Genomic DNA, 23441 nt, shown 5'->3' with positions numbered 1-23441 from the left:
AGTCTACCTTACACCGGTGACTTTATAAGAAATATGCCCGACGTTTGTGATAGAAAAACTCGTATATCGCAATGAAATAAATTATAAGTGAATGAAACTGCGTTATTGTGTTACTCTTGGGTGCGATATGGAGTAGGAAACGCATATCGTTTCTCTCACATTTTCTTTCCTAAACAAATTGTTGTTGTTGTTGTGGTCTTCAGTCCTGAGACTGGTCTGATGCAGCTCTCCATGCTACCCTATCCTAGGCATGCTTCTTCATCTCCCAGTACTTACTGCAAGCTAGGTCCTTCTGAATCTGCTTAGTGTATTCATCCCTTGGTCTCCCTCTAAGATTTTTACCCTCCACGCTGCCCTCCAATGCTAAATTTGTGATCCCTTGATGCCTCAGAATATGTCCTACCAACCGGTCCCTTCCTCTTGTCAAGTTGTGCCACAAATTCCTCTTCTCCCCAATTCTATTCAATACCTCCTCATTAGTTATGTGATCTGCCCATCTAATCTTCAGCATTCTTCTGTAGCACCACATTTCGAATGCTTCTATTCTCTTCTTGTCTAAACTATTTATCGTCCGCTTATCACTTCCATACATGGCTACACTCCATACGAATACTTTCAGAAACGACTTCCTGCCACTTAAATCAATACTGGATGTTAACAAATTTCTCTTCTTCAGAAACGCTTTCCTTGCCATTGCCAGTCTACATTTTATATCTTCTCTACTTCGACCATCATCAGTTATTTTGCTCCCCAAATAGAAAAACTCCTTTACTACTTTAAGTGTCTCATTTCCTAATCCAATTCCCTCAGCATCACCCGACTTAATTCGACTAAATTCCTTTATCCTCGTTTTGCTTTTGTTCATGTTCACCTTATATTCTCCTTTCAAGACACTGTCCATTCCGTTTAACTGCTCTTCCAAGTCCTTTGCTGTCTCTGACAGAATTGCAATGTCATCGGCGAACATCAAAGTTTTTATTTCTTCTTCATGGATTTTAATACCAACTCCGAACTTTTCTTTTGTTTCCTTTACTGCTTGCTCAATATACAGATTGAATAACATCGGGGAGAGGCTACAACCCTGTCTGACTCCCTTCCCAACCACTGCTTCCCTTTCATGTCCCTCGACTCTTAAAACTGCCATCTGATTTCTGTACAAATTGTAAATAGCCTTTCGATCCCTGTATTTTACCCCTGCCACCTTTAGAATTTGAAAGAGAGTATTCCAGTCAACATTGTCAAAAGCTCTCTCTAATTCTGCAAATGCCAGAAACGTAGGTTTGCCTTTCCTGAATCTTTCTTCTAAGATAAGTCGTAAGGGCAGTATTGCCTCACGTGTTCCAATCTTTCTTCGGAATCGAAACTGATCTTCCCCGAGGTCGGCTTCTACCAGTTTTTCCATTCGTCTGTAAAGAATTCGTGTTAGTAATTTGCAGCTGTGACTTATTAAACTGATAGTTCGGTAATTTTCACATCTGTCAACACCTGCTTTCTTTTGGATTGAAATTATTATATTCTTCTTGAAGTCTGAGGGTATTTCGCCTGTCTCATACATCTTGCTCACCAGATAGTAGAGTTCTGTCAGGACTGGCTCTCCCAAGACCGTCAGTAGTTCTAATGGAATGTTGTCTACTCCCGGGGCCTTGTTTCAGTGCTCTGTCAAACTCTTCACGCAGTATCGTATCTCCCATTTCATCTTCATCGTCATCTTCTTCCATTTCCATAATATTGTCCTCGAGAACATCGCCCTTGTATAGACCTTCTATATAATCCTTCCACCTTTCTGCTTTCCCTTCTTTACTTAGAACCGGATTTCCATCTGAGCTCTTGATATTCATACAAGTGGTTGTCCTTTCTCCAAAGGTCTCTTTAATTTTCCTGTAGGCAGTATCTATCTTACCTTTAGTGAGATTAGCCTCTTCATCCTTACATTTGTCCTCTAGCCATCCCTGCTTATCCATTTTGCACTTCCTGTCGATCTCATTTTTGAGACGTTTGTACTCCTTTTGCTGTTTGTAGTAGCTAACCCGTACACCTATTTTTTATTCATTATTAAACCTACTCCTGCATTACCCCTATTTGTTTTTGTATTTATAACCCTGTATTCACCTGACCAGAAGTCTTGTTCCTCCTGCCACTGAACTTCACTAATTCCCACTATATCTAACTTTAACTTATCCATTTCCCTTTTTAAAATTTCTAATCTACCTGCCCGATTAAGGAATCTGACATTCCACGCTCCGATCCGTAGAATGCCAGTTTTCTTTCTCCTGATAACAACGTCCTCTTGAGAACTCCCCGCCCGGAGATCCGAATGGGGGACTATTTTACCTCCGGAATATTTTACCCAAGAGGACGCCATCATCATTTAATCATATAGTAAAGCTGCATGCCCTCGGGAAAAATTACGGCTGTAGTTTCCCCTTGCTTCCAGCTGTTCGCAGTACCAGCACAGCAAGGGCGTTTTGGTTAGTGTTACAAGGACAGATCAGTCAATCATCCAGACTGTTGCCCCTGCAACTACTGAAAAGGCTGCTACCCCTCTTCAGGAACCACACGTTTGTCTGGCCTCTCATCAGATAACCCTCCGTTGTGGTTGTACTTACGGTACGGCCATCTGTATCGCTGAGGCACGCAAGGCTTCCCACCAACGGCAAGGTCCATGGTTCATGGGGGAAGGACACAAATTGTACCGATGGGTATTTCTTGTAACGCTATTCGATATTGTCAGATATGTTAAGTTCTACCCGCCAGGGTAGCCGAGAGCGCTGCTTCCTGGATTCGGGTAGGCGCGCCTGCCCCGGATCGAATCCGCCTGGCGGATTAACGACGAGGGTCGGGTGTGCCAGGCCGCCTGGATGTGGTTTTTAGGCGGTTTTCCACATCCTGCTAGGTGAATATCGAGCTGGTCCCCACGAAAATACCACCAAATTCGTCCAGAAAAAATACAGACAAAAATAAAAGATAATATTAATACCTAAATATCACATAATTAGTTAAAATTTTGGCTTTGCACCGACCTTTCAATAACCTAATATATGAAATACAGTAAGCAATACAAATTTTTCATACATGTGGCTTTACATAATACACTCCTGGAAATTGAAATAAGAACACCGTGAATTCATTGTCCCAGGAAGGGGAAACTTTATTGACACATTCCTGGGGTCAGATACATCACATGATCACACTGACAGAACCACAGGCACATAGACACAGGCAACAGAGCATGCACAATGTCGGCACTAGTACAGTGTATATCCACCTTTCGCAGCAATGCAGGCTGCTATTCTCCCATGGAGACGATCGTAGAGATGCTGGATGTAGTCCTGTGGAACGGCTTGCCATGCCATTTCCACCTGGCACCTCAGTTGGACCAGCGTTCGTGCTGGACGTGCAGACCGCGTGAGACGACGCTTCATCCAGTCCCAAACATGCTCAATGGGGGACAGATCCGGAGATCTTGCTGGCCAGGGTAGTTGACTTACACCTTCTAGAGCACGTTGGGTGGCACGGGATACATGCGAACGTGCATTGTCCTGTTGGAACAGCAAGTTCCCTTGCCGGTCTAGGAATGGTAGAACGATGGGTTCGATGACGGTTTGGATGTACCGCGCACTATTCAGTGTCCCCTCGACGATCACCAGTGGTGTACGGCCAGTGTAGAAGATCGCTCCTCACACCATGATGCCGGGTGTTGGCCCTGTGTGCCTCGGTCGTATGCAGTCCTGATTGTGGCGCTCACCTGCACGGCGCCAAACACGCATACGACCATCATTGGCACCAAGGCAGAAGCGACTCTCATCGCTGAAGACGACACGTCTCCATTCGTCCCTCCATTCACGCCTGTCGCGACACCACTGGAGGCGGGCTGCACGATGTTGGGGCGTGAGCGGAAGACGGCCTAACGGTGTGCGGGACTGTAGCCCAGCTTCATGGAGACGGTTGCGAATGGTCCTCGCCGATACCCCAGGAGCAACAGTGTCCCTAATTTGCTGGGAAGTGGCGGTGCGGTCCCCTACGGCACTGCGTAGGATCCTACGGTCTTGGCGTGCATCCGTGCGTCGCTGCGGTCCGGTCCCAGGTCGACGGGCACGTGCACCTTCCGCCGACCACTGGCGACAACATCGATGTACTGTGGAGACCTCACGCCCCACGTGTTGAGCAATTCGGCGGTACGTCCACCCGGCCTCCCGCATGCCCACTATACGCCCTCGCTCAAAGTCCGTCAACTGCACATACGGTTCACGTCCACGCTGTCGCGGCATGCTACCAGTGTTAAAGACTGCGATGGAGCTCGGTATGCCACGGCAAACTGGCTGACACTGACGGCGGCGGTGCACAAATGCTGCGCAGCTAGCGCCATTCGACGGCCAACACCGCGGTTCCTGGTGTGTCCGCTGTGCCGTGCGTGTGATCATTGCTTGTACAGCCCTCTCGCAGTGTCCGGAGCAAGTATGGTGGGTCTGACACACCGGTGTCAATGTGTTCTTTTTTCCATTTCCAGGAGTGTATATCTTGAGCCCTGTCCCTCGTTTACGCAGGATCGGCCATGATTTATATATATATATATATATATATATATATATATATATATATATATATATATATATATAACTTACAACTTAAAGTAGATAAATTACTTAAGCCAAAAATTACGATTTGAAAAATGCTATTTCTATGCCTGAACTTAATTAAATAAAGTTTCACTTACATTTTCTTTTTCCTCATCTTCATCACTGTCAAACACTATATACTGAGTTGCCACTGTCACTGTCAATGTCACTGGTTCAGTGTTTACCAGCTGTAAAAACAAACATGGCGGGCAGTGGAACAGTTGAAGGTGTAAAAACAGGATGGCTGACAGTCGAAGAGTTTAAGGTGTTCCTGGCGGTTACGAATCTTTCAGAAGTCGCTGTGATTTTGTGTGTGTTAGTGTGTGTGTGTGTGTGTGTGTGTGTGTGTGTGTGTGTGTGTGTATGTGTGTGTGTAAAAAGGGAGGGAGAGAGAGAGAGAGAGAGAGCGACTGTAGGTTTTAGGATTTTTTTGTGCATGTGTGTGTGTGTGTGTGTGTGTGGAAGGGGGGGGGGGATGTTGGAGGGGTGAGGTGGTGGTGGGGGATGAGAGCTCTATATGTTGGTCTTGTCTAATAATTCTTTGAGGGCAGAGAACAGAGTTCCATTGCAGAGGGCTGTGTATTCATTTATATGGTACGCTTGTTTCCTACAAGGAGAGCTACATCTATATTGCGAAGCATGTTTGAAATTTGGCTCATAGGTGCGTACAACCTTCCTCTCTGACGGTGCAAAACCCGTCGCCCTGCAACGACACTCTAGGAGTCTAGGGCTCGACAGCGCTTCAAACAGCAATGCGCGGAAGTATGGGACACAAGGCCACAGCTCAGAAGCTCGTGTGCCGCGTAATGTGATTTAATGACATCACATTGCCACCAAACTTCACCACAGTTCTGCCCAACGGTACCGCGGACGTGTAACAGGATGAGTAGGTCGTCTCAGCGACCCCCACCAACACCCCAATCCTTCTTTTCACGCCATACGATGGGGGCTACAACCGCGACGCCCAGTGTTGAAAGCACATGGTTTTCTTATGATACCTCTACAATGTCCCTGGAGAAGGGTGGAGACTTCCGAGGATGTCAGCAGTGTCAAAGGTTGTGAAGAACATCTCCCTCTTACTCACTGCAATGCGGACTGTCGATTTCCACCGCAAAATGTGTGGGAATCAACGTCCCAAGGAAGTGAGTAGTTTCATTGACGCCCTTTATGCCAACCAGTGAGGTCTTCCCATGTCGATTCTGAGCAGTGGTGTGTCTGGGAGGTTTTCCTTGCCAACACATAAGGAAATCGGGTGATATCGACGCTGGGCGTTGCGGTTCTAATATCCAACGCAGAAACGTCAAAAAGAAGGAGTGATATGTGGATAAGAGCGTCTGCGACGACTTTTCCATAGCTTGATACGTCCACGGAGGCTTTGGGCAGAAATGTGTTGAAATGTGATGCCAATGTGACATCACCATCCAACCTTACACGTCACGTTAACTTCTGAGTTATGGCCTTTATCTCGCATGTGTCGATACCTCGTTGTTTGAAGCTCGTCGTGCCCGATGGTGACGTCGCAGGGCGCCACGATATTGTACCATTAGAGAGGAAAGAAGTACTCGTCTTTGAGCCAAAATTCAAACTATTCGTCGCAATGGCAAACAATTAAGAGGTTTAAAAAATGTTCAAATGTGTGAGAAATCTTATGGGACTTAACTGCTAAGGTCATCAGTCCCTAAGCTTACACACTACTTAACCTAAATTATCCTAAGGACAAACACACACACCCATGCCCGAGGGAGGACTCGTACCTCCGTCGGGAACAGCCGCACAGTCCATGACTGCAGCGCCTTAGACCGCTCGGCTAATCCCGCGCGGCTAGGGGTTTAGAAAACGTGATTTTTTAATTCCGTTGCGCACTGTCCACTGATAGGCAGCATTAGGACGATTGAAGTTCTTGATTGCTACTTATCTTCCTTTAATTTATGTTAAACGCCCTTATATCCGTTTTGTTGCGCTCTGAAGAATTGCTTACTGCCTCATATTTCTTTAACTCTAGCTTTACCGCTTCGCTGTTCATTCATGGATCAAATTTCACCCAAAAGGGACCAATTTGAGGCCTTATTACTGGAGTAAAGCAGGGTAACAATTATTGAACTATATGAAAAAAAGTAAATTAGTTACAAACTACGGCGTGCACACACAGTTCATTCAACATGTAAACGTCACTACAGGTATTCGGATTTAGGTTAGGGGTGTTCGATATGCCTGATATCATTGGCGATGATGTGGCGCCGACGAATAGAGAAATTCTGCATGACCCGCTGAAGTGAGGGCTGTTTTCAGCTCAGCAATGGTTTTGGGGTTAATGCTGTACACCTTAACACATCCCCTCAAAAAGGAGTGTCATGTGTTCAGATCCGCAGAATATGGTGCCGAATCGAGGCCCATGCCAGTGGCCCCTGGGTATCCTAGAGCCAGAATGCGGTCCCAAAAGTGCTCCCCCCAGACATCAAACACTCTCCTGCTTCGATGGGGTCGAGCTCCGTCTTGCACGAACCACATCTTATCGAAATCAGAGTCACTTTGGATAAAGCGGATGAAATCATTTTCCAAATCTTTCAATCACCGTTCGGTAGTCACCGTGCCATCAAGGAATATCGCACCGATTATTCCATGACTGGACATTGCACACCACGCAGCCACCCGTTGAGGTTGAAGAGACTTCTCGGATTCTCAGTCCCCCAAATGCGCCAATTTTGCTTATTGACCAGATGAAAGTGGACTTCGTCGCTAAACCAAACCACGCATTCGCACACTATTTCCGATGATGCCCCGTGCTAACCGTGCAGTTTCAACGTCCTAACGCAAATCATTCTGAAATTATGACGATGTTATTTCGTATAGTTCAATAATAATCGTCACCCTGTAACTTGCTGTGTACTCAGTGTGAACTACAACAGGTAGTAGCGGCTTTTAGGCTGTGGGAGTAGAAGTACTCTGAAGGCGAACCAGAAGAGGGCGTCCCAGTGATGGAGCTGCGCCCCGCTACGGCAGCTGGGCACTCACCTTCCTGGTCCAGATGATGCTGGGCACGGGGTTGCCGGAAGCCTTGCACTCCAGCGTCACTGTGCCACCCTTCCGCGCCTTCAGCTCTCCGTCCGCTGGCGACATGCGGATGCTCGGCGGAACTGCGACACACAGACCAAAAACACATATAACAATTCGTCTGTAAGTAATAAGTAACAATTCTTACTTTGCGCACTGTTGTAAGAGACGATGTGAAACAATTTCAAAATGATAGTATGAATAGACAATATCGACATGCGATCTGAAGTTTTCGCGGCGTATTTCCAATTTGAACAGTTCTCGGGTATCCGACCGGGTAGCGTCGCAATTTCTCCACAATATTTCGGCAGGCGTACACACTGCCACCTTCAGGTGCGGCCGGTGCGGCGGCTACTGGAGGTGGTGGGAGAAGCGGCGCCTGGGTTTGAACTGGGGTCTGCAGTCTCCCTGCTGCGGCCGTCCGGGGCGGTCCTCGATCTCTGGGACCGCATCTTTCTCTCCAGGCTGAGTGCAGGTTTCCAAGCCTGACTAAGTTGAAGGCCGCGGTCTTTATTAATTACATCGTCCTGTAGTCGAATTTCGGTGGCCTCTTTAGTAATTAGTATTAATTAGATCGTCCTGTAGTCGGATTTCGATGGCCTCTTTAGTAAAGAGGCCATCGAAATCCGACTACAGGTCGATCTAATTAATAAAGACAGCGGCCTTCAACTTAGTCAGGCTTGGAAACCTGCACTCAGCCTGGAGAGAAAGTGCGGTCCCAGAGATCGAGGACCGCCCCCGACGGCGGCAGCAGGGAGACTGCAGACCCCAGTTCAGATCCAGGCGCCGCTTCCCCCACCACCTCCAGTAGCCGCCGCGTCAGCCGCACCGAAGACACCAGGAAAGGAACGGTGGAGGGGGTAACGGCTAGTACATATAGGGCGCGGAGAGGAAGAGCACAGCATTCGTCAGGAACCACCTGACGATGACAGTGTGTACGTCTGCCGAAATATTGTGGAGAAACTACGACGCTACCCGGTCGGATACCCGAGAACTGTTCAAATTAGACAAAATCGACCTTATTGAAACAGTAAACAGGTAAAAGCCATCAGTTCACTCAGTCAGCATAATCACACTGACATAGACAATGACTAGCAGAAGGTCGAAGTACTAAATTCCTTAGTAGTATGCTTCCGTGTGTTAGGCTCTGTTGTTTCCATTTTATGCACAATTAGCTGCAGAGCCCGGCGTTGTCCAGGGCGTTTAATACCTGACACACAAAGTAATGGTCACTGCGGCCTGTTGACGCTCAGACGGAATGCAAGCTGCCAGGGAAACGGCAGTCACCTTAAATCGAAGGGCATATTTCAATCACTGGGCGACAACGAAATGCGACGAATGAATACGTCTTCATTTGTATGAAAAGATTGTTAGTTGGGCCACCTATTGTTACATTTTGCTGTAAGCATCTCGCTGTGGTTTTTGAGAATTCGGCATCTGTTGTTTCACTTCAGTTTTCGCTGTTTCAAGTAGAGCTGTGTTTGAGCACGACTCGGACTGTTCGAAGAGTTTTCGTCACAGTTCGAGAAATCTCGATCTTTTGATCGGTACGCGACATAATTACTTTTGTTGTATTATGTCCACGATTTGCCATAGCGTTTGTGTGGCACAGTCTATTTTAACAGTAAAAATAACTGTGAAAAACTAACTAAATTATCTTCTAGGGTGTATGTAACGACAGCAACCTATCAATAAATAACAGTTTGCAACCATGTTTCTGTCAAATTCCTGAGCTTTCGCTCGTCTGACAGTTGATGGTACTGCATCCTAGACTGGTTCTGCCAGTGTAATTTATTCTCCCGATAGGAATAATAGTTTACCACGATACATTCTGTTTGTCAGGCATTTAATGTTTAATTAATTTTCATCCCTGCATTACAAGTTGATGATTTTTAATGCATCGGAATGTGTTCTATCAAGCGATCTCTTTTCTGATCACGCTGTGCTACAAATTTCAGGGATGACACAGATTAAACCACTAGTCGGCAAGTGTCAAGTTTTTGGAATGTGTAGGATATCCGAAGGTGTTCAGAGCGTACGACGAGTAGCAGCAATGTTACAAACTTATACAGAATTCGCGTGAGTGGTTGGTGCATGTGGAAAACGAGAGTAAGAGCATTCTGTTTCGTTTCAGAGACATTCCCGGTGGTAATTTTATGGATAACATATTTCCGATGCTGGTACAAATAATAACTAATTTATGGGTTCACTTACATTAATTGAGTACACCGTGAAAGCAAAAGAAAAACAAATTCTACGCTGCTCTGCAAAAGTAATGGACACGACAGATATAGGAACATAATATATTACCTACCAGGTGGAAATAAATGAAAGTCCGGTAGAAAGATGCCAGAGGTCTCCCAGTCGTGCCGAGAAAATTGGACGTCGCATGGTGTGAGGTCAACGTAATTAGAGCGCTAAATGGGGCAGGACGCACAGCACAAGTAAGTTGAAGGAACAGAAAAAGACAGTGTGTGTGTATATTAGCGGGTAGTTACGGTTCACTGTGGTGGTGTTCGCCATTAAAACACGGCTCGCGAACAATATTTGGACGACTTCACACTAAGACGAACCATCTGAAATCTGGAAGAAGGACAAGTTGTGACTAGGAGTTTGATGTTGCTCACAGAATTGTTTCACATGACATTTGGCGAGGTTCTACGCTACAAATAAAGGTAAAGTCCTAAATTGTTAATTTTTAATTATAAAACACGGAAAAGGACTTTTGGAATTTACAGCCTGACTGACGGTTCCTCCATTGGTTAAGACCAAATTTCTCAGTAACAGGTAGACGTATCATACTGAAATTAATGTCACATACTAAGGTTACGGCCCTTTGGTGTTGTAAAAAAGTTAAGCCTTCTAAGTCAACGCAGCCAAAACAACGGCCATTTATGTCACATATTTTAGTACTCAGAAATTCACTCAGTAAAACCTGTATAGTACTTCCTGTTGACGTACGATCATGAAATTTGGTAAGAAGAAAGGTTTCTTCACATAAGAAAGGGAAAAAATTAGAATACTGTTCGCAATTACGTCACACGATAAGAAATTAGTTTTGTGATTTGTATCCGACTTCAATTTTGACTTTAAAACGTTTATACGTACTTACAATCCCTAAGACCGATATGTTGCGAGTATTACTGTCGATAACAGGCAAAAACCGTCGAGGTTCTCGCTTCCCGGAACAGAAGAACAGCCTACATACACACTCAAGTTTTTACGGAATCCTTACTGTGCGGGTCCTGCTCGTACCTGGCCAGTTTATATCGATTACAACGGACTACTTCATCGATCAGCGTAGGCCAACGAGTTCTTGACACGAGAGGATATTCAGCGAATTTAGTGTCCTGTCCGTTCCTAGGTTTTAAATCCCACCTTTGGGGCGCGGTGGGGTGACGTATTTCAGCACGTCCACGTGCACTAACGACCGTACAGCAGTTCTCAACTGTGCTGGAGGAAGAATGGAACGCCATACCGTAAGAACTTACCAACCTCGTAGCCAGCATTGAAGCACAGTGCAGAACATGCACTGCCGTCCGTGGTGATCACACACATAACTAGGAACCTATTCCCGACACTTGTATACTACTGGCCATTAAAATTGCTACACCACGAAGATGACGTGCTACAGACGCGAAATTTAACCGACAGGAAGAAGATGCTGTGATATGCAAATTATTAGCTTTTCAGAGCATTCACACAAGGTTGGCGCCGGTGGAGACACCTACAACGTGCTGACATGAAGAAAATACACAAGCGATTTCTCATACACAATCAGCAGTTCACCGGCGTTGCCTGGTGAAACGTTGTTGTGATGCCTCGTGTAAGGAGGAGTAATGCGTACCATCACGTTTCCGACTTTGATAAAGGTGGGATGGTAGCCTATCGCGATTGCGGTTTATCGTATCACGACATTGCTGCTCGCGTTGGTCGAGATCCAATGACTGTTAGCAGATTACGGAAACGGTGGGTTCCGGAGAGTAATACGGAACGCCGTGCTGGATCCCAAGGGCCTCGTATCACTAGCAGTCGAGATGATGAGCATCTTATCCGCATGGCAGTAAGGGATCGTGCAGCCACGTCTCGATCCCTGAGTCAACAGATGGGGAAGTTTGCAAGGCAAAAACCATCTGCACGAACAGTTCGACGACGTTTGCAGCAGCATGGACTATCAGCTCGGAGACCACGGCTGCGGTTACCCTTGACGATGCATCACAGACAGGAGCGCATGCGATTGTGCACTCAACGACGAACCTGGGTACACGAATGGCAAAACGTCATTTATTCGGATGGATTCAGGATCAGTTTACAGCATCATGATGGTCGCATCCGTGTTTGGCGACATCGCGGTGAACGCACATTGGAAGCGTGAATTCGTCATCGCCATACTGGCGTATCACCCAGCGTGATGGTATGGGGGTGCCATTGGTTACACGTCTCGGTCACCTCTTGTTCGCATTGACGGCACTTTGAAAAGTGGACGTTACATTTCAGATGTGTTACGACCCGTGGTCTACCCTTCATTCGATCCCTGCGATACCCTACATTTCAGCAGGATAATGCACGACCGCATGTTACAGGTCCTGTACGGGCCTTTCTGGATACAGAAAATGTTCTACTGCTTCCCTGGCCAACACATTCTCCAGATCTCTCACCGATTGAAAATGTCTGGTCAATGGTAGCCGAGCAACTGGCTCGTCACAATACGCCAGTCACTACTCTTGATGAACTGTGGTATCGTGTTGAAGATGCATGGGCAGCTGTACCTGTACATGCCATCCAAGCTCTGTTTGACTCAATGCCCAGGCGTATCAAGGCCATTATTACGGCCAGAGGTGGTTGTTCTGGGTACTGATTTCTCTGGATCTATGCACCTAAATCGCATGAAAATGTAATCACATGTCAGTTCTAGTACAATATATTTGTCCAATGAATACCCGTTTATCATCTGCATTTCATCCTGGTGTAGCAGTTTTACTGGTCAGTAGTGTAAAATCCAGAGGACCATCATGAAAAGTGATGTGCGTTGCAATATTTGTCTGCGAATAAAAATGTCATTTCTTTTCGTCTCATGCGTATTTCTTTCAATTACCTTCTGTAATATACTGTAGCAGTTCTTTCTATGTGTTGTCAAAGTTGAGAGAAAAGTAGTGAGAGTGATTTTATCTACCAGAGTCTTTGTGCTTTTTAAACAACAATATTGTTCTCCTGAAAATAATTCCTTCGGATGCTATAGACTGGTGGAGTGGTTGTTACCATTACCGGTAGCAGCACTGAAAGGCTCCAAATGGTAGGGCCTTAAACATGTCTGTCGTATTCTTTTGAATGTTCTCCAGATTGCCAAAACAACGTCCGTTAAAAATAGATTCCAATTTGGGAACAAGAAAAAAGGCACAAAATCGCAGATCAGGTGAACAAAGGGGATGTGGAACAACAGGGGTGTCATTGAGGTAAAAATTCCGCGATGGAAGTGGCCGTCTAACATGGGGCGTTGTCACGATGCAGCACCCACCTGTCTGCAATATCTGCTCTTCCTCGACTCACCCTTTTAGGAGTGTTTCAAGTGCGTTTATGTAAAACACTTGGTTGACAGCTTGTCCTCGAGGAAGAGAACGCCCACGTTCGACGTTATCGTCGGATTTTGAAGTTCTCGCTGAGCGAGGTTCATGTTCAACGCTATCTCGGCATTCCAAAAATGATTTGTGCCAGCAAATAATCAGGTTAAGGTATCTTCCCCCATAGGCATGATTCAAATTTTGAAAGGCTTCACTCGCGGACTCCCGAAGTTTAACACAAAACTTGATATCATAACGTTGCTCTAAATACCGCTGTACAATTTTGTGACACACAACAAAAACACCGTTTCGCTGACTGTTCTCTCAAAAATCGTTTGATGACTGTACGGAGCTGAAACTCGGCTGCGCAAGAAGAACAACACAGCGTTGCCAGGTAGTTCGCGGTGTTGTCAGTGCCACCCACCTCGTGCGTCACTTGGTAGTGACGCGTCATGTTAAAGTTACTTTCGTCCTTACTGGTATACTTGAAATGGATTTCGTGCCGTATTAGTGCGCAGCGCCGCAAGATGAGGAGCGGTAGGTACACTACGCCCACTGCTCGACAGCTGTTCTCGGGCGCGCGACTCCTTGCCAGAGCGGTGAGCGGCGTCTGATAGACAGAACCGCGTATCGGTGAAGTGCGCCGAGAGCGACCGACACTCTTCCTAATTATGTTAATGAGGCGCGGCGTCGGGCGGCGGCGACGGCTGTATCATTAGCGGCCCGCTAATGAGGTGGATTATCTCGCACACAAAGCCGTGAGCCGGCGGGCTCTCCACGCCTACCTCGCGCCGCCTACTCGCGTATGCCCGGCCCGTTCCCCTCTGTGTGCGCCGCAGACGGAAATCACGGCCCGCTACCTGACTAATGAATGTCACTGACCGCGGCGACTAACAGCGTCAGACACCGATTCAAAAAGTACCTACCAGGCTTACGCAACGGCTGATGGCACACTGTTCCAAGAGGATTTCGTGGAGCAGCGTTCAGAGATCTGCGCTCCGCGCTCTCGTATCGGCATTGGATTGCTGATGTCAGGTAGCAAACCAATTGCGGTTACGTTCGTAAGGCTATCTGTAACCCTTGGGAATGTGCATTTATTGTAATCGCATGGACAAGAGAGACAACTTCTTATACAGGGCGATTCAAAAGTAGCTTTGCACAATTCGTGGATGCAATGTACGCATCAAAACAAGCACAAAATGCTAAAGTCTGTTGTAAAGTGCCCTCCGCCACACACCGTTGGGTGGCTTGCGGAGTATAAATGTAGATGTAGATGTCTGAAATTGCTTGATATCCGGTTTATGCAGTAAAGTAGATATCATAGCTGCAAAACAAACAACACAAAATTAATTCTTTTCCAGAAAACAATGGCACGAAGGGACTCGAAATTCGACAACTACGCAGAGTACATTCATCCCAGAACATGTTCAAAGTGATGTCCATGTAGACGAAGACAATGACTTACTCAAAGTCTTACAGCTCTCGGAGTATTAGAGGCTCCGTTCATTCCATTCCGCATAGCTTCACAGCCATTATCAGTTCGCTGCTATGGTTGTGCTACACTATCTCAGTTGCAACACCATACACGAGCTCCTTAGCATGGAGTCAAATGTGTAAATCCAGGCGATTAAGATACGGGTCCTGTGCGACCTTGGGCCGGCCGGGGTGGCCGAGCTGTTCTAGGCGCTTCAGTCCGGAACCGCGCGTCTGCTACGGTCGCAGGTTCGAATCCTGCCTCGGGCATGGATGTGTGTGATGTGATTAGGTTAGATAGGTTTAAGTAGTTCTAAGTTCTACGGAACTGATGACCTCAGATGTTAAGTCCCATAGTGCTCAGAGCTATTTGAACCATTTGAACCTGTACGACCTGTCCACTTATCGGGATAAGCAACATTTGAGATAATCTCTTACTTCCCGACTGAAACGTTCAGGGGCACCATCGTCCATATGCCATAACTTGGTTCGGGTGGTGAATAGCACATCATGAAGCAGTCCACCCAATTCATGCTCCAACTACTGTCCAACTGCCCGTCGGGTGCTGTAGAATAACTGATTGTCCACTATACCCCACCAAGTGTTCACTGCAGAACGCTGTTGTCATCACTGTACTGTAGTTAGACGAGGAATCCCATACGTTCAAATGGCTCTGAGCACTATGCGACTTAACTTCTGAGGTCATCAGTCACCTAGAACTTAGAACTAATTAAACCTAACTAACCTAAGGACATCACACACATCCATGCCCGAGGTAGGATTCGAACGTGCGACCGGAGCGCCTAGTACCGCATGGCCACTCCGGCCAGCCCCATACGTTCACACGTGCAGCACGTTATGAGCATTTACAATACCTGCACGGATAAAGAGATTGTCATTTCTAAACATTACCCGACGACCGTCCGCCCCCGGTAGCTGAATGGTCAGCGTGACAGAATGTCAATTCTCATGGCCCGGGTTCGATTCCCAGCTCAGGGACTGGGTGTTGTGTTGTCCTAATCATCATCATTTCATCCCCATCGACACGAAAGTCGCCAAAGTGGTGTCAAATCGAAAGACTAGCACGCGGCGAACGGTATACCGAATGGAGGGCCCTAGTCACACGATATTTATTTTACCCGACGACCGAACATTAGATCGGCAGCATGGGTGCTCGAATAAACACTGACAGAAATCCTAACTTCTAGGGTAGTCTCTAGGTGTTAGCTCCTATATCTCCTTCAGGTGAAATGGGTGAATTTGTGGTCTCCGAAGCAGACGCCATACGGTTGACTGAGGATCCCCTTACAGTGGCACTTATACGGCGGGTATTTGTGGTCGGCTCTTCATCTAATATATACAGGATGATAGTAACACCCACTCCCTCCATTTGAGGCCAAACTGCGAGGGTGGTTTGAAAAGTTCTCGGAACGGAATAGGAAAAAAGTACTTACATCACTGAAACCATTTCTATTTTCCAGTGTAGTCTCCTTGTAGATTAATGCACTTGGTCCAACGATGTTCCAGTGCCTTGATCCCATCTCGAAAACGAGTTTCCTCCGGGCCTACAAATTAGTTGTCAATTACGGCTATCAATTCTTCGCTTGAAGTGCATCTTAGACCACCAGAAAGATTTTCAGTTTTGCGAAGAGATGGAAGTCTCACGGAGCCATATCACGTAAGGCGGGTGTAGCAATAATTCATACTTTAGTATTTGTAATTTTGCCATGGCGACGGCACATGTGTGCGGGCGCGGGAAGAGTCGCGACACCCATCTCGCAGATAATCTTTTCTTTTCTAATTCTTCAGTTAAAATATGATATCCCCTTTCAGGTGACATATGGCAAGCGTGAACAATTTCATGCGCTTTCAATCGGCGATTCTCCATCACCATTTTGTGCACTTTTGCAATATCTGGAGTAGTCACACATCTTAGCTGATCATTGCGTGGATCAACATCTAAACTCTACCGACCAAATTTAAGTTCATTTGTCCACTTTGCACAACAGTTCAATATGAAAGTGCAGAGCGCCCCCCCCCCCCCCCTCCCCGCTCAGTGTATTCTGGAAATCAGCATGAATGTCCTTAGCTTCCATACCTTTCCCTACGAAATACCTAATCACTGCACGAATCTCGATTTCTTCCATCTTCGCAAAGCACTGCGCGGGAACAACAACAGAGCTACGTCACCGCCACAGCTCTCTTCCAAGAACACTGACGTGGCACGCGTTTACAGGCAACCCCCAATGAATATTACGTGACCAACTCGTTGCGCTAGCGCTGACCTCTCGTGGTGATTCCGAGAACTTTTCAAACTCCCCTCTTAACTTAGGTGCACCAAGAACGGCGTATTCCCGTAAAGGACTGCCCACAGCTGTGAAAGCCTGATGGTTTAGTACTCTTCTGTTTGGAAACATTTTCATATACCGTCATCTTGTTGCTCGCGCTTTGGTTTCTTGTGCGCCATAAAGGAGGTGCCCACCCGCTTATTTACTGTTTGAGTACGCCATCATAGCGTACACAATGACTGCAGTCAATGAATCGCCGATAGACTGAATGTACGTCGTACGTCTGGCGCCATCGTACTGCAAGAGCGCCATAGAACACAACGGAACACACCGAAGTAAAGAAAAAAAAGGCATTTCATGGCAGAATCAATAGAGCACTGTGGAGGGGTGAACAAATCAACTTCAGTCGATACGCAGATGAACACGACATGGCGAAAAGCCTGTACCGGCCCACAAATGAAATAAAGCGTCATAATAAAACAGCTTCAGGGAAAACTTAGTTTAACATTTAAGTCCCACTTTCATGCTTACACTACACCCACGAAGTGTATACAGTAACTTGTTAATCATCCTGTATAACTGATTCGGTGATTTCGGAAATCAGGCAATAATACTGACAGGATGTGCCAAAACTTATTTTCTCTTTAACGATAGTGGCAGAAGTGGCCAAAATGAGAACAGCAAGAAGCTTAACATCAAAACTGCTGATAATGCAGAAGACGAAGTTAAGGGAGTCCTGTTACCTTTGAAGCAAAATAAACCATGACTGACGAAGCATGGAGGACATACAAGGCAGACTAGTACAGGCAACGTGGGTAATCCACTTCAAAGGAAGTCTACTGGTAATAAACATAGGCCTTAATTAGAGGAAGAAATTTCTGAGAATGTTAATTTCGAGCTCAGCATTGTATGGTAATGAATAATAATAGACAGTACAAAAACCGGAACAGAAGCATTTGAGATGCGTAGATTGAACAGCAGGGATGGCAGAGTACATACCTATCTTACGCCTTTTTTAATCCGAGCACTTAGTTCTCGATCTTCCAGCTTTAGTGTTCCATCTTGGTTCTTGCACATATTTTATGTTATTTGCCTTTCCCCATGGCTTACCACTATTTTTCTCAGGATTTAGAATGTGTCGCTACATTTGGCAACGACGAACAATTTTTCCACGTCGACAAAACCTGTGAAAAGTCTTGATTTTTCTTCGTTCTGTTTTCCATTACCAACCGCAACATCAGAACGGCCTTTCTGGTGCCTTTACTATTGGTAAAGCCAAACTATAGTGCACCGAGAGAGGTTGCGCAGTGGTTAGCACACTGGACTCACATTCGGGAGGACGATGGTTCGAACCCGCGTCCGACGATCCTAATTTAGGTTTTCCGTGATTTCCCTAAATCACTTCAGACAAATGCCGGGATGTTTCCTTTGAAAGGGCACGGCTGACTTCCTTTCCCATCAGTTCGCAATCCTATGGGATCGATGACCTCGCTGTTTGATCCCCCCCCCCCCCCTCCGTCACCCCCACCCCACCGCTCGCCTCCCACCCCCCCCCCCCCCCCACTCTCCACGAATCAACCAACCAGGCTGATAGTGCGATAATACTAAAAATTGTCGGCTCTTCCAATCCTGGGAATTATGTCAGTTATTAGAAAATTTCAGCCAACATCTTCTTCGCTGCCCCAACGGCTCTGTACTACTGCTGGGATATATCCAGTGCTTACCTATCTGACAACCTAGGATATGTCCCTGCTGTTATGATGAAACGTTGAAGGAGAAGGAGAAAAATGGTGAGGACTGGGATGAGAATGAGGATGAGGGTGAAGATGGAAGATAATAATAATGACTATGGAAAACAGAAGGATTAGGGTAAAAGGAGAGAGAGAAGGAGAAGTAAAGGAGGGAGAAGTAAAGGAGGGAAATAATATGCAGTCTAAAGAAGCCTTGAAAATCCGTAAATCTGTTAGACAATTGTCAGTACTCTTCCTCAAACCGTTTCAGACGTTTCCTTCCCATAGTTCTCTGTCTTCGTTACTCCTCCTTATCTGATACTCTCATCAATTATGTAACATCACATTACAGTGATTACACAGGCACACATTTTCAACATCTCCCCAATGAAGAACATCAACGCCTATATGCAGCTAAGGTGTCCATTTAATTATCATTTCATTTCTAGCAAAGCTGCATGGTCATCAACGGTAACTGTTCTTTCCGGAACAGATACTACCGCAATATATATAGTTTAAATATGGCTTCCCAGCCATTGACCTTCTTGTGCGAACGCACACGCTATGCCGGAACTCGTACGGGACTTGGTGCATTAATCTGTCACGAGTAATGAGTATGATGGGCAAACATCTATTAGGCGCACTACGAATGTAGTGGTGTGGACATGTTGGGAATGTGGGTCGCAAGGGGAGCGTGCAAGGGATAAGTCCCTGCAAGCGCTCTATCTTCTGTGCCCTCGGCGGCTCAGATGGGTAGAGCGTCTGCCATGTGAGCAGGAGATCCCGGTTCCAGTCCCGGTCGGGGCACACATTTTCAACATGTCCCCAATGAAGTACATCAACGCCTGTTTGCAGCTAGGGTGTCCATTTAATTATCATTCCATTTCTAGCATACATAGTCACATTACAGTATTACTTACCTTTGTATCTTTGGGAAAACTATTTACGGGTATTTCACTTAGGAGGCCAACTGCCAATTTAATGATAGGAAAGAAGGACTCGCAAAACAACGCAGTTCCCCAGTGGGAATAGGATGAAATTGAAGACGGACAGGTTCTCTCAAGGATCCTTAAATGAGAGCAGTTGGGCATAAAATAACGCTACACAGCGTTTACTTTTTACGCGCGGTGCAAAGAGCTTGTAAAATATTTAACTCCCACTTAGGCCGAGAATTGCCCGCAGCGTTAAAGAAAGTGGCGGAGTCGTAAGGACCGGCGCGGCAGTATACTGGCCCCTGAACACGCGGGACAGGCCGTTAAATTAATCCCATTAGGTGGGAGGCGGCCTCTATAAAAGGGCGGTCCGGCTCATAACGCGTGGGTAATCGCGCCGCTGTCAATTACCCGGCGCCGGTATCGACCTATCAGCTGGCCACGGCGCGCTGTGGACGCCGTCGACCACGCGTAAGTACTGACATTGCAGCGGTCGCCTTCCCGCAGCTGCAACAGCCTCGGCAATTCTTCTCACCGGAGGGAATGCCCTACATACCTCCACCATAGGTGTACGTATTTTACTTTTAACCTAGCCGTGCTTGCCTGTTGGCCAGGCAGGGAAGCAGCCGCACGTTAGCGGCAGAACGGGCAGGCTGTTTAAGTCCTATCTAGGGCAAGCTGTGCCAAAATCAAGCAGGCTAAATGAATCTTTAAACTTCCTGGCCGATTGAAACTGTGTGAGTTAGCAGGAGAGGTTCTGTGAAGTTTGGATGGTTGGAGACGAGATACTGGCGGAAGTAAAGTTGTGAGGACGGGGCATGAGTCGTGCTTGGGTAGCTCAGATGGTAGAGCACTTGCCTGCGAAAGGCAAAGGTCCCGAGTTCGAGTCTCGGTCCGGCACACAGTCTTAATCTGCCAAGAAGTTTCATATCAGCATACACTCTGCTGCAGAGTGAAAATCTCATTCATAAATGAATTTTGCTTGTCTGCCTGTCTTCCCGCTGTTATACGCTACGAAGCATTTTATTCTGTACTCTTTCACTGTAGCCTTATGAGTAGTGTTCGAAAGTTGATGAAAACTCATTTTTTCTACTCATTATCACAAGTCGAAAACAATGGTTCAAATTGATCTGAGCACTATGGGACTTAACAGCTGAGGTCATCAGTCCCCTAGAACTTAGAACTACTTAAACCTAACTAGCCCAAGGACATCACACACATCCATGCCCGAGGCAGGACTCGAACCTGCAACCGTAACGGTCGCGCGGTTCCAGACTGAAATGCCTAGAACCCCTCGACCATCACAAGTCGAGACTCAACGAAATATATATTCGTTTTGAGTCATTGCAGGTCAGAAAATAATGGATATTATTTGCTCTTATTTTCCTTTTCGGCGTATTTCGGGCTTACTAATTTATTTCGATACGAACGGTTTTCTCTGCAACTCCATCCTCTCTCGACTAGTGCTGTCTAATCCCAATTCGAACCGTCTTCAGGTCACCTTAATTCACGTTTTCTGTATTAACCATCTTTGAAAGTCGAGATCTTTTGCACCCAACAACCTGGTTGGTTGGTTGGTTTGGGAATGGAGACCAGACAGCGTGGTCATCGGTCTCATCGGATTAGGGAAGGATGGGGAAGGAAGTCGGCCGTGCCCTTTCAGAGGAACCATCCCGGGCCCAACAACCTGGAGACGTTTGTTATACTGTAACACCACCTAAAGTAAGATTTTGGAACCTTGGCTGTGGATGTGTGTGTTGTCCTTAGGTTAGTTAGGTTTAAGTAGTTCTAAGTTCTAGGGGACTTATGACCTCAGCAGTTGTGTCCGATAGTGCTCAGAGCCATTTGAACCATTTGAACCTTGGCTGTGTTCCAGCCAAACATGACCCCAGTTATATCAATTTAATATCTTTACCCAGAATGGGGATTGCGTGTTTGCTAAATTTATTTATAGGGCAAAAATAGTTCATTCTAAATATCTCAAATGCATTTTAGCAGGCACGAATTTGTTTTTCAGACTACACTAATCGAAAAGGTAAATGCCTTAAAGAAGATGCTTTTCTTTCATACTGAACTTATTTCACACTACGTTGCGTACAACAAGAACGTGCATTTAGTATGCACTGAACCATATATTTTTCCCTGTTTTGGTCACTGCTTGCCCTAAATTTATAAAGTCTATAAACCTCTAAATGTCCTCAAGTTCTTTGTACTCATTTCCACTCAAATGTCAACTACAAGTCTCTGCCCTCTTTCAAAATATTTATGGAATTAGGAAACTGCTAGTCAAATTTAAAAATGTGTCATAATGTACTCGAGGTTCCCAGATGAATGTTAATTAACTTCTTCTACAATATGCTTTGCTGGACACCTATCGATTTATTTGAAGATCCTCGTAAACACGCAACTTTTTCCCTGCTGGACTTGGGCTGATTTTGGTGACTGGCATGTATACCCCAACTCTTAATTTTTTCTCAGTCTCCTGTAAGTTTGATTTGTTCATTTTACTACTCCCACCATTACGATGAATGAGCTGCACAAACATATACCTGGCTAGTCACGTTGTACTGAGGGCGCAACCTGTTATCAGGTGTATGAGGTTGAATGGGACATTTGAAGCTTGACAGGCTTGCGGAAGCCCACTGTGCTTTATTGCATATGTACTCCTGAGTCACCATTGTGGCAGTTTTAGTTGCTTTAATGGTTACAGCGGAGATAGGGGCAGCATCAGGCCTTCTCAGTCGGCTGAGTTGTTGAGAGTCACACCCGTGCACAACTTGCCAACTCATGGGAACACCTTGATTTCCTCTTTATTCGCTGAATTACAACACAAGCTGCGTCCTAGCCGGGGTCGCTAACATGTGCCTACTGGCTGGCGCTCGAATCGCAGGTGGCCGATTCGAATACTGGTGGTGGAAGAACCGTCAATATTTGTGTGTCACCTAAATACATACTTCGCGGTCAACATACGGTGCATGGCGAAGGGTATCTTTCACTACTATCTTTTCGTCCTCAGCTCGCAAATGAAGCGAAGGAAAACCGACTACAATTATATGCATCTGTGCAAGCCCCGATTTGTCTTGCCTTCGCGGTCCTTACGAGAGATGTACTAGGCCGTGCTGAAAAGTAATTCTCAATATCGTTTGATGTAATGCACACTACTGGGTCGACTTTCCCGCTTGCTGATGCGAATTACAACCCTCTGATGCTAGACGGCTCCGAGTTGCATCCTGTAATTACTTGCCGCTGTGTGTCGTAACAATGTTGGATAGCGCGCTGTAATGGAGTAAAGTAAGACCGCGAGTTCGACCACACACGGAGAATCACCTCCTTCAGCATAACAATGCCAACCCACACGCGAGCGCTGTGACATCTGCAACTATCCGACGTCCTGGGTTCACTGTTTTCGATCATCTTCTGTACATTCGAGACTTGGATACATCCGATTTTCATCTCTTTCCAAAACTTAAAGAATACCATCGAGAACTTCACGTTGATAGTGATGAAGCGATGCTAGCAGAGGTGAGATTCTGGCTCCGTCAGCTAAGTAACGGTATTGAGAAAATAGTCTCCGTTGGAGAAATGTGTTCCTCGCCAGGGTCACTATGCTGAATAACGAATATGTAGACATCAAGAATAAAGATGTAGAATATCAATAAAGTTAGTTTTATTTACTGAGCTTTAAGGGTATTCACACGAAAAATTCGGAGGCATTAGTTTTCAGTACGTCCAAGTACAATGATGGCAGAAAAATATATCTGTAGTTTGTCGCAAATATCGCTTATCTGAAGTG

General features: G+C 46.0%; 1 protein-coding gene across 3 annotated transcripts in view; it reads right to left on the bottom strand.

Moving 5' to 3' along the window:
• The window catches only part of LOC124797986 (lachesin), an 871202-nt gene that overhangs the window by 225492 nt on the left and 622269 nt on the right, over positions 1-23441 (bottom strand). For all 3 annotated transcript variants that reach the window (XM_047261164.1, XM_047261165.1, XM_047261166.1), the window contains exon 4: positions 7629-7750. In XM_047261164.1, coding sequence (XP_047117120.1) covers positions 7629-7750 — 122 coding nt within the window. The remainder of the gene's footprint in view (positions 1-7628; positions 7751-23441) is intronic.

This window comes from Schistocerca piceifrons, chromosome 5, assembly GCF_021461385.2.
Source record: "Schistocerca piceifrons isolate TAMUIC-IGC-003096 chromosome 5, iqSchPice1.1, whole genome shotgun sequence".
NCBI classification, from domain to species: domain Eukaryota; kingdom Metazoa; phylum Arthropoda; class Insecta; order Orthoptera; family Acrididae; genus Schistocerca; species Schistocerca piceifrons.
The sequence above is the reverse complement of the archived record's forward strand: the minus strand, read 5'-3'. Positions and strand labels throughout refer to the sequence as shown.